Raw genomic sequence first — 12092 nt, forward strand, 5'->3', positions numbered from 1 at the left:
GTGTCCATCCTCACGTTGTGCTTCCCCTATCTAGGGTTTACATTTTTTGTAGACATTTTCTCAGGCTCCCTGTTCCTATTCTTGATGCTGTTGTTTCCTCAGTAACCTTGATGAATTCCTGAGAGCTCTAACAACAAAACTGCAGGTGGTTTGGTAAGATTAGTCACAAACAGTTTGGCTGGTGCATCGGAATGGCCTGTTATACAGATACATTGCTACATGGTGAAGCTTTGTGTATCAAAATCAGAGGATGGTTTGGGCTGGAAGGGACCTTAAAGTTCATCCAGTGCCACCCCTGCCATGGGCAGGGACAGGTTCCACTGTCCCAGGCTGCTCCAAGCCTCATCCGACCTTGTCTGGAAAACTTCCAACAGTCTGTCCATGAAATCCATCTCTCCCCAGTTTAGACAGAAGGCTGTTCTGAGAGACCCTGTCAAAGGCTTTGCAAAAATCCAGGTGAATGACATCCATAGCCCTTACCCTGTCCACTGGTGTGGTCACCCCATCAGAGGAGGTCACTGGGTTGGTCAGGCAGGACCTGCCCCTGGTGAGGCTGTGTTGGCTGCCCCAAATCCCCTCACTGAGCTCCATGAGGCTCAGCAGAGCTTCCAGAGAATCTATCCCATCATCTCCCCGGGCACAGAGGGGAGGCTGACAGTTAGGTGTTCCCAGGGTCTTCCTTTCCCCCCATTTTGAAGATAGGTGCAGTATTTCCCTCCTTTCAGTCACCTGGGATCTCACCTGACTGCCAGGACTTTCCCAGTATCATGGACAGTGGCTTAGCAACTCCAGCAGCCAATTCTCTCAGGACTCTGGGCTCCATCCCATCAGGTCCCACAGAGCTGAACACGTCCAGGTTCCTCAGCTGGTCCTGAGCAGGATCTTTCCATCTTTCCTTTCAGTGGCAGAGCTTTTGCTCCCCCAGCGTCCATCCTGCTCTCCACCCACTCAGGAGGGCTGGGAGGAGAGGTTGCCATTGGAGACTGAGGCAAAAATGCTGTTGGGTACCTCAGGCTTCTCTCCATCCCCTGTCATCAGTTTGGAGTGTTGTTTAGAGTGGGGGAAAACACCTTCTGTGACCTTCCTTTACTGTACAATGAAGCTGTAGAATGTCCTGTTACTCTCTCCCACTTTCCACGTTCAGTTCCAGCATCACTTTGGCCTTCCTGAACCCAACCCTCCACAACCTCTTAGAGAATTTAATTTCTAGACTCTTCCCAGGTCATCTGTCCTTGCTTTCACTACTTGTGCATTTGCTTCTTCCTCTTTCCTTTGACCAGCAAGTTCCTACTGGCCCATAATGGTCTCTTGCCTTCCCTGCCCAATTTCTTGCTACTGTTTTTCAACTGGCAAATGACCCAAGGTATAAATTGAAAATTGAGTTGAGGTGTGACAGCAACAGCATGTGCTGATCTCCTCTCACTAAGGAACCAACCCTAGGTGGTAGCTGTCTGTGCTGTGATTTACACTTTCTAGAAATCAAAACAAAACAAAAATTGAAGTTTTATCATACATCATCCTTACAATGGAAAATTCAATTTACCCCTTTCAGGAACATGTAGACATACCAAATTTATTGGCTATTTCAAAAAGAAGCCTTAGCTCATTGACACACCCATATTTAAAAAATTCCCTGCAATTTGAGTTAAAATAGGGGTTAAACTTAAATAAGAGCAGACTCATTTACAGAGGCTTTGATATTGGCACAATTACATTACAGAGATCAAATAATTTTGATTCCAACTCTCAAATACACAGGCCTCTGTCTCTGAGACCAAAGAAACATCTCTGTGAGCTGTTACCATGGCCTTTCAAATGTTTTTTTCCTTGGCAAAACATTAACCTAGGAAAGTTTCAAGTCACCCAAAATCTTTCATGACACTGAAAACAAGCATATTTACCATTCTAGTCTGGGAGATTTTATTTTTGAGTTACATGTAGTTAAGCCAAGTTTCAAAAGATTTCACTGAATAATGTTAAAATTAATATTTCAAGTAAAAACAGTGTCAGAAAAAAAAATTGCTCAGATGCAATTTTTTGGAGAAGGGCAATAAATGGGAGAAGAAGGAGCCATAAATGGTCCTCCTGGTCTTTAAAAATGTTCTTTATTCCAGAGAAATATTCTTTAAAAAAGAGAGGGAGTATCAGCCTTTCTGTGCTTAAAGCCCAAGGCAAAATGCTTTCATTGGTGGCTGCTGGCATGAAACCAGAATACACAGTAATTTTCAGCACTTCAGCTTGTATACTGCCTGCTTCCACCAGGACTCACTGCTGAGCCATCAACGTGAAAATGACAAAATGATCTGATAAGTTTTGATGTGTAATGAGCTATTTTTGCTCAAAGGACAATGCGTTTCAGGGAGATAATTCCTTCCTGTCCTCTCCCCCCAGCTTCGTGGTGTAACTCCAGTAAGGTTTAAAATCACTTTTCCAAGGAAAATGTACTGAACCAGAAGGGGCTCTCCAGCAGAAACAGATTGTAGCCTTAGGATCTGATCAGGAAAAACACTGCACACACTTTACTTTTACATTTGTGAGTCATCTAATTGAAGTAAGACCTGTTAGAGATGAGTACTTCCAGGATTTGTCCTTTGGCAGTGGTGAGGCAGCTCAGAATCATGGAGGTGTTTTACAGCACTGCTCTGCTGGCAGCTCATTTTGGTTAGGATAGATAAATTCAGAGAGTCTGAGCCTCTCCAGGGGTGTTCTGGTCCTTGGCTGCTGTTTGCTCCAGTGATTTCCTTCTCCAATTTCAACTCTGCCTTGTGAAGTGAAGTGACTGCAGCAAATATTTCTGTGTGTATTACGTGGGTGGCGTGGAGGAGTCCCAGGTGTGTTCACAGTGTTTTGTCAAGTGGAATGCAGTACATCAAAAATCCCTTTCAGGATATAAGCAAGTTCCTTCTCAAAACTGTCAGCTTTTGAGGGTTTTAGCCTAAGCTGCTCTTCCTGGGAGGCTGCTCCAGAGCTGGATCCTCTGAAGGATGGGGATTTTTTTTCCCGATTCTTATCCTAAATTTATTTGGGGACAACTATTATCCATCTGTTCTGAAGCCAACCTTGTCCCTTACCTTATGTAGCACTCTTACTTCACTGATGGGCCCCTTCAACTCTCCCTTCTGGTTTTCCTCAAAATGCATTTAGAGAGTGACTTTGTTAAAGTCAGTGTTAACCCCCATCTCTCTGTGGTGCTGGATTCTCAAAGGGTGTCTTGGCTCGTCTCAGTCATGAGCCAAGACTGGGTTTTGCACTGCACTTAAAGTTCTTGAAATAATATTTGCTGCCATTGCTGGAGTCATTTAATGTCTTGTTACTCCAGCTCCAGTTAACTATGGATCAGGAACACGGAACACTAATCACTTTAACACTGCGCTTCACAAAATGCCAGGCAGGCCAGCATTTTACTTCAAACATAAACCTTTTTATAACCTTTTCTCCTTCCCAACTCCCCCCCCCCCCCCCCCCCCCCACCCCCGCTCCCCTAAATGGAAATTATCACTCTGAGAGTCTTGATTTATTGCAGGAATATTTGGGCACATTGACACGTTTTAATAGAACAGATTTCAGAGTGTCACAGTGCAGATCTGACAACTTCATCTGACCTTACATCTCGTTCTTGGCCAGCAGGGCAGTCCATACCATACCACCACAGTAATTAATCAGCTCAGGGCTTAGTTAGGATCCCTGTGTGGGTATGAGTTGCACAGAAGGATTTACTGACTTAGCATTTTAACTATAAGGTAACTTGACAGTGCCTACTCCATTCCCCAAACAAATGACTGAAACCTAGAAACAGAAGCAGATTTAGAATCAGGTGTGCACTACTTCAGGGGAAAAATAAGTGCTGTGGCTGAAATCTGTACAACCACTGAAATTGCTTAATCTTTGCTTTTGACTTATATTTCAGAGCTAACTGAAATTAAATCATTCTGGCTTTTTGAGGTTAGACTGTAGAATTGTGATGTCTTTATTTATTATTTAATACTACTCTTGCCTGCCACAACTTCATTTAATATTTGAATTTTTTGGGTTTGACTCTGTGTGCCACAGGGCATAAGGAGCAGGAGCTGCTGTGAAGCAGCTCCACACCTTTTTAATTTGCTCAAACTTTCAATCAGGCTTGATGGCACAGTGAAAAGTGCTGTCTTAATTCAGGTGCACTGCACTGTCTAGTGACAGCCACAGCGTGGGGATAACAGCACATGCCTTGACATGTGTGCTCCCTTCTCTGCCTTGACTGTGTTCCTCCTTGCTCAGAACTAGGAACTATTTCTTGTGCTACCTGAGCTGCATGGGTGCCAAAATTCTGAAGTCTGACATGGGAAAGTGGTGAACCCCTGCAATTCCTCTTGAGGTCAAGGAGAAGTGTACAAATGTCTGGCATTTGTCTTCCAGGTCGCCTTTCAAACAAGTATGTTTCACAAAACTTTTTTTGCAGTCTTTAAAACCTTTCAAAGCACTATATCAGGTGCTTTCAGTTCCTCTCGTTTTCTTGGTGGTTTCACATTGCAGGGACTTCTGGAAATGGAACAAAGGGAGGGTTGCAATCAGTCCTGTTCAGATGCAACCAGGTATAACCTGGAGCTGTTGTGCATAAACTCTTGGGGGTGTTTCTAAGTAAATGGATTGAAAGCTCCAAGGAAAGTAGTGTGAGACTTTTACTCACTTTTTGGCATTCTCTTTAAAGCTGCAGTAAATTAAATAGATGTTCAAATGTAAATGTATGTCCCCTTATTTTGCAAAAGCTCTGCTGAAGAAAACTCTGCTTGCAGCCTATTGCTCTTCTCCCCCTCATAATGATGGGGTGGAGGGGTGAGAAAATGGCTGTGTGGGGGCTTAGCTGCTTGTTGGAATAAACTGACCACAGCTGATTACTATCTTTCCTGGTAAAGGAGAGGGAAAAAAAACAGTATTGTACCTTTCTCTTTAATTGGCACCTTCCCTTACAACTTCTTGCTCATAGTAATACATAGCTGGTTTAAAGAACTTTGCTCTTTCTTAGCATTTCAGAAGTATTCAAGCAAGTTAAAAGCCTACATCCTGAAAAAAAAAAAAATTAGTAACATATTTTTGGGCTCTAAATTACTGAGTTGTACATGAGACAGGACTTCTACCGTCATGTGTAACAGCTTGGAGAGATAATAGGACCAAAGTGTTTAGGGATGCATGAGCTTCATCTGGTTCTGGTGGCCCCAAAAACCCGTAAAAGGATGCTGCAGAGCAGGTTTGACCAAATGCACTGCTCATGTTGGCAAAAAATTACAGGGCTGGGTATTTGTCCTGTTCAAATATTGACTTGTCTGATGAGGTGTGGTGTGGTTTTGGTGGGTAGGGGTTTTTTGCTTGTTTGTTTGGGTTTTTTTGTTTTGTTTTGTGTTTTGTTTTTTGTTTTAAAGAAAAGGCTTCAATGTACTGTTGTAGGAACTTCTTTCGCCTCTGCTATCTCAAATCCTGTTTATAGAAATGTGGGCATGTGGGCTTGATAACTTTTCAATCCTAACCTTTGCTTCAGAAGCTGACTTTCAGGCACTCTGTTTCTCAAGATTAATACACTCTTAATAAAAATAACCTTGTGTGCATTAAACTCTGCTTAAATGTGAGTACCTGAAAACAAGTTGAAAATGGCTTTGCAATTGTTATGAGCAGTTTGCAAAAAAAAAATCTGAAAATAGCATGGAAAATGTTGAAACATTTTCTGCACCCTTGTTTACACATTAAGAAGGGCATTTTTCAAAGAAGCCAGTGGCAAATGCTAGCGGCTGCACTACATAAAACACTTCTCAATGCAGCCTTTACCACAGCTGAATAACTGATATGGTGGGTACACAAAGAGGTGGACACTAGCAGGAAGCAAGAGGGAGAAATTCAGGTCTCTAAAAACAAAGAAAAACCTTGCAAACAATATTAAGAATGGTAAGGTAAAAAGCAGTTCTTTAACGAAAGCTTTCAGGTGCACAAAGTATAGGCATACACAAGGGTGATACAGGATTTCTACAGTTTTAATAAGGTTAATCAATTAGTATATCTATAATCAATTAGTATGTCTAGCAGATACATCCAATAAGAGACCAGTTGCCCCAGAGTCCATCCCTTGGAGTTGGTCCAGGGGGTTATTTGCCCTATGTATTGTTACGCCCCTCAAATTCTGATGATAAATAACGTCTCCTGGTTAGAAGTTCTCTTTTTGAGAATGAGACTACACAGAATGTCAAGAGCATGTTAGAAAGGGTTGGCTTATTATTCTGAAATGTGAGAGAGGGCAGGAAAAGTACTAGGAAGTATGCAGCAATATATTAAAAATCTACAGATACATGAGAGGCATCCCTAGGGACACTGAAAGCCATGTCCTGCACGTGCTCCTCGTTCAGCGCTCAAAGGGGTGGATTTGTGCTTTGAGTTGAGGGTAAAACATCCTCCCTGTGCTGATACTTGCCTTGTCTGTTCTGCCTGCAGTGGCTGAGGAACCCGGACCCCCAGCATGAGAAGAGAACTCTCTTTGGGGATGTGGTGTGCTTCTTGTTCATCACTCCACTGGCAACTGTCTCCGGCTGGCTGTGCCTGCGAGGAGCCATGGACCACCTGCACTTTAGCAGTAGGCTGGAAGCTGTGGGCCTCATTGCACTCACTGTAGCACTCTTCACTATTTACCTCTTTTGGACCCTGGTAAGTCTCAGGGTGTTTATTTAACTTACAGGAGAAAGGGAAAGAGCAAACGGGAAAATAAATCGCACAGAGCACTCTAGACCATTGCACGGAGCATTGCTTCTGCTTGCCTCCTGTGCTGGTAAGTGCACACTGTTCCCGCAAGAAACCTCTTGTTTCCACACCATTCAAGTTGCCTGGAACACCAGAAAGACAGTTTGCTTCGGGGTAAGGATTCTCAAATCCCAAACACCAGTGGGGACAGCAGGAGGCAGGCAGGGAAGTAGCATGGAGGATTTCAAGACAGATGCTACAGGGGGGAGGTTCATCCCATATGTTGTGCAAAGGGTGAAGCCACAGCACACACACACACACACACACAAAAAAAAGATTTACGTGAAAAACTTGGCTGCCACAGAGGATTCAGATTTTATTCTTATGCAACATCTTGCCAATTTTAAGATTCAGAAATATTGGACGTGGGGGAAGTCCACAGCAGAACAGGGACGTGGCCCAGGTCGGTAAGAACAGAGCTGCCTTTGCAGTGCAGGTTAAATTGCATCCTGCACCCCAGCACGAGTCACTTGCATGCTAATACATCCTGAGAGCCATTTTTTCTGTGTCAAGTTGTTGAACTGAGATAATTTACTGGCCCCAGTGCACTGCAGTGCACCAGCAGAAATGAGAGGAACCCAGGGAACACCTGCCAAAATGGGTGTTAATCAACCCATGGTGTAGCAGTTCAGTGAAAAGCCCAGGTTAATGCTGTGTTTGACATTTCATACCTCTTATTGTGGAGTGGGAAGGGCAGGGTGGGCACAGAGGGGGAGCACTTACAGCAATGCACTCAGATTATGCCTGGCTGTGCAGCTGGGACAGGAAAAGCCCAGTTTGCCCATGGTGCTGGCATGGCCACAACCCACAGGGCCAGCACACAGCTCTGCCCCTCCCTGGGTATGGTCGTGCTATAGCCCAGACCCCTTCCAGCAGATTTGGACCCATGTAAGTTGCTGAGGAGGTGGCACTCTTAAAAAATGGCATTGGTAGAGCAAGAAACCCCCTGAGCCCTGAGGAAAAGGGGGTGTGAGTGGTACACAAAAATCCCATACTTCCTCACAAGTATCTCCAAGAAAGCTATAAAAGAGAACATCTCATTTACACATCTGTGAACCCTGTCTCACCCACAGAGGAATGCAGGCAGTGCTCAACAGGAGGAAAAGCTCAGAGTTTTGCCTCAGCCTCATGTTCATCTTTTTGTTATTTCTGCTTTTCTGTGAAGCAGCAGGACTCTCCTGAGACAGGCCATGTACTCCAGCAGTGAGGCCACAATTGTTTTCCTGCAGTGCTGGGTGTAGATGTACCTGACAGTAGTATGCAAGTAAATACTGTTCAAATTTCCTATGTGTATGGCTGTCTTAGAAACCAAAATGCTGAACGATTTACCTAACACACTTAATTCACCATCACCAAAATTGTTGTAAGTGGTAAAAAGCATTTTTCAGGTGGATTTAATTACCTATGACACATGGACTTATCCAGCTTTGCTTATTAAGACTACTGCAGCATCTCAGCTTTGGTCCCTATTCCCTCGGTATTGCATTAGCAGAGTAAGAGGCAAAAATCCCTTCTATTCACTTTATAAGTTTTACCCCTTCAAATGCGCCCAGAGAAATGTGTTGCTGGCTCTTGGAGAACATGATCGTGAGAGCGAGCCTGATGTAAATGCATACCTTGGTTGATTTAATTGAAATTCAGTATCTTTGATGTTCACTCAGTTGTGGACAGCTGTAATTCCACTCTAAATTGTTATTTAGGGCAGTAGGAGATGGATGGGCTAAGGAAGCACTGTGTTCACCTGAGAAGGGCAAGCCAGGAAAGCCTTTAGGGGACTGAATCAACAAATGATTGAAGCTGGGAGGCAAAATAACCCTCCCTTCAGTGATGTAGGAAAGCCCCAGTCTGGGTTTGCCTCTGGGGAGGGATCTAAGCTGACCTTGTCGTGCAGGAAGGAATGGTCCTACACACAGAAGTGTTAATTTTATTGAATTCTTCAGCAGCACATGTCACTTTCAGAAGTGGGAGAATCCTGTAACATAGCCATGGCTGTGCAGGGAATAGGTTCGGTGCTGCAGGGTAAATTACACACAAGATGATACAAATTCCTTTAGGTCCTGGGGAAATTAAGGGAACTAAAACTTTGTTTTACTTCCAGTAAATCAGCTTTCCTTCTCTGGAGGCAAAAGCTGGCATACAGATTATTTACACACCACAGTTATCCCAGTGAGCAGTGAACAGGAGGGACGCTATTTTTAGCATTCCAGAAGCTGTTTTATCCCTCCCTCTAAAACAGACAAGTTATCCATAAAACGCTGTTGCTTTTTACTCTGTACTTTTAACACAGACCAAAAAAGGTCCTCCCAAGAAGAAAGATCCAGACACAAAAAGGAGATTGGTGCTTAAACAAAGTGCCACACTTTGCTTTCTCTTGTATAACATACATACCTGGTTTAACAATGCAGCTGTTACTCAAAGAACCTCATATTCTGCTGCTTGAAAACCCAACCTGAAGCCCTGTTCACTCTCCTGAAGCTATCACTGCATTTTACAGGGCATCCACCTTTGCAGATGTTGGGGTGTTTTTACCCTCCTCACTACACCAAGTGATTTCTGCTGCTCCTGCAGTATCTTTTGAGAATGGATTTCTCATACTCGTTCATACACATTGCTCCACAGAAACAGAAGATGCAGGATGCTTTCCTTCATGGGGAGGAGAGGAGGTTGAAAGTTGGAGGAATCAATCTGAAGAAATATCTTTACAAAACTGCTTATTAAACCAAAGCTATATAGGTTTCCCTCAGATGGCTGTAAGAAGATCTAATTTAAAATATACATATATATTTTTAGCCCCTGTAGGATATCATTGAAAGGTACATTTCATTAGTTAAAAGCACCCTTTTTGCAGTGAGGAAAGGATACAGTGCATGGGTCAACTCCTGCCCACAGTTCAAGAAGAAAACAATCATCACTTAGAACATTTCTCTCAAATTTTACAGTTTGTTGATAGTTTTTGTTGGTTTTGTTTTTTAAACTACACCTATACATCCTCTTACACAGCTACAACCCCAACAACGCTTGGCTGCCACTAAAACAAGTTCTAAACTATTTTTTTTAAAAACATGGGGCTGAGCTATCTTGCATCTCCACAGCACACATTTCTCTTCCACAATAAAGTTGAAATTACCTGATAGCAAAAACAACAAAAAAAATTTCAGACAATCTAAATTGGGACATGTTGTCAGCTCATTGCCTCTGTGTAAGCCCAACTTGATGCATTCAGCAGTAAAATAGTTCATCTGCCTGCAATTACACTGTCAGTTTAGCAACCTGAAGCAAGACAGGATATTCCAGATTCTCATTCCATGTATGCCAACAGCTTGTGAAAGGCAGAGGCAGGATGTCTAATTTTTCAGGCTGTGGAAAAGGGGAATGAGAGGTAAAATAAGCACAGACGGCTTTTCTCCTCTGCTGTGACACCTTGGCTCATGGTGGATCTCTCTTTTCAGTAGTTTTCACCCATTTTTTCCCCCTGGAAGGTATTTGGAGCTCCAGCTGACTCCTTGCAGGGTGGCAGTGACTGAAGGCAGCTCATGTCCCCTCTGTCCCTAGGTGTCCTTCAGGTACCACTGCCGGCTGTACCACGAGTGGCGTCAGAACAATCAGCGGGTGATCCTCCTCATCCCAAAATCTGCCAACGTCCCCTCCACCCAGCAGGCCCTGCTGGGCCTGCAGCCCCTCAAAAGGAGCTCCAAGGAGACAATTGTGTGATTTGGCGGGGAGCTGTACACTAAGGATATTTTTTTCTCAGATTCATCAGGGTCAGGCAGTGTCCAGCACCCAGGAATGTGCAATTTGAATTTACAGACTGACTGCAGAGGGATAAATCAGAGTCAGAATTCAAGTAATGGATGCTGCAGTCATTTGTGGCATTTGCTAAGCTGCCAAACATGTTTAGTAACAGGGACCCTATGAATTCTGCATATGTTAATTGTTGCATCATCGAGTGATGCAATTTTTTGTTATTATTTAAAGTATTAAACTATGGTAATTAACAATGCAAAACAGGTTTAAAAAGTGCTTCGCTTTCATGATTTCTTGTTCATACAGTACTGTTTCTTTAGGCAGCTGGTAACAAATATTTCTTTCTGTTTCCTAAAGCACAGCAATGGTATTTCCTCATTTGATTTTATCTGCAGGTCCAATATACCAATGTTTTGATTATCAAAATTTGTGTGTAATGAGCTCTACAAATTGCCACATTTTTAAAATGCTACAAAGTGATTAGAAAATTTTATGATCCATTTCCTATTTGGCAGGCAAGGTCTGACAGGAAGATTCTTGTTATGAATCTAGCATGCACAAGAGAAAAACTAGACAAATTGCAATAAACTTCCTATCAAAAGTAGTATAGTACATAGCACTCAGGAAAAAAAAAAAAAGTACTTTTCCATGAAGAAGCACCACATTCCTCAGTGAAGTGCACATTCTGCTGCTGTGAATTAAAACTTAGCCGATTTATCCTGCATTTATACCAGGCTGAATTTAACTCTGCAGCTTACTTTTGTATAGGGAAAGCCCAGCTTTCCCTGTACAACATAATGAATGAGGTCATCTGATAAGTTTTAGGAAGCAGGGATTCATCCTGCATGAAGAACATTATTTTAAAGCAGCAGAAACTTCAGCCTGACAGGTAGGACTTGGCAGAGTGTGTGCAAACCCTGACCTCTTGTGGTAGCACTAAGACAAAAACAATTTGAAAAATACATAATACAGAGTCTTCTGTGGTGACCAAATTGAATTTGGAGTGTAAAGATCAGACCTTATTCCTGGGTGACTTTATCTACTTCCCCTTGGGTTTATGCCCAATTCATTCAGCCATTCTTCACTCCCAGGAGACACACTTATGTAGACAGACTTATTTTAAATAACTACACAAAATCTTATTACCAAATGCTGGTAGAATTAGAAATTAATACAGAGCCCTGTTGAACAGATAAATTTTTTATAATTGTGCATGGATGACAATACCACCATATGCTTTGTTTTCCAAACGCTGCAGGAACTGAAAATCAAAAGGAAGACATAGCAGGAAGGCTAATAATTTGTTATTCATAAAGTTCAAGGTATTATGGGTATTTACCATCAGACAAGAAGTTATTTGATGTTTTGTGTGAGCTCTGTGGGGGGAAAAAAGCTTAGTACACAAAGCCAAATCTGTTAAATTTCTTTATTCTATCTGTGGACCAGTCTAGCTGTGAGCATGTTATTTAACAATGTCCTTTGTAGCTGTCAGTCATGGGGATAGGAGAATCATGGGGATATAAAGCAATAACAGCCTCATTCCAACAGAAAGGTACTTATACAGTAAGTCAAGGTGTGTAGGAAAATCATGA

At 42.7% G+C, this 12092-nt stretch overlaps 1 protein-coding gene across 5 annotated transcripts in view; it reads left to right on the forward strand.

Annotated features, from left to right (window-relative positions):
• The window catches only part of MARCHF3 (membrane associated ring-CH-type finger 3), a 58572-nt gene extending 47799 nt beyond the window's left edge, over positions 1–10773 (forward strand). For all 5 annotated transcript variants that reach the window (XM_066181871.1, XM_066181868.1, XM_066181867.1 and 2 more), the window contains 2 exons: positions 6454–6663; positions 10309–10773. In XM_066181871.1, the coding sequence (XP_066037968.1) occupies positions 6454–6663; positions 10309–10467 (369 nt within the window). In that variant the 3' untranslated portion in view covers positions 10468–10773. The remainder of the gene's footprint in view (positions 1–6453; positions 6664–10308) is intronic.
• Positions 10774–12092: the final 1319 nt, after the last annotated feature.

The sequence above is a fragment of the Chamaea fasciata genome, unplaced genomic scaffold (assembly GCF_029207755.1).
Source record: "Chamaea fasciata isolate MVZ Bird 193981 ecotype frontalis unplaced genomic scaffold, bChaFas1.0.hap1 SCAF_4, whole genome shotgun sequence".
Lineage (NCBI taxonomy): Eukaryota > Metazoa > Chordata > Aves > Passeriformes > Sylviidae > Chamaea > Chamaea fasciata.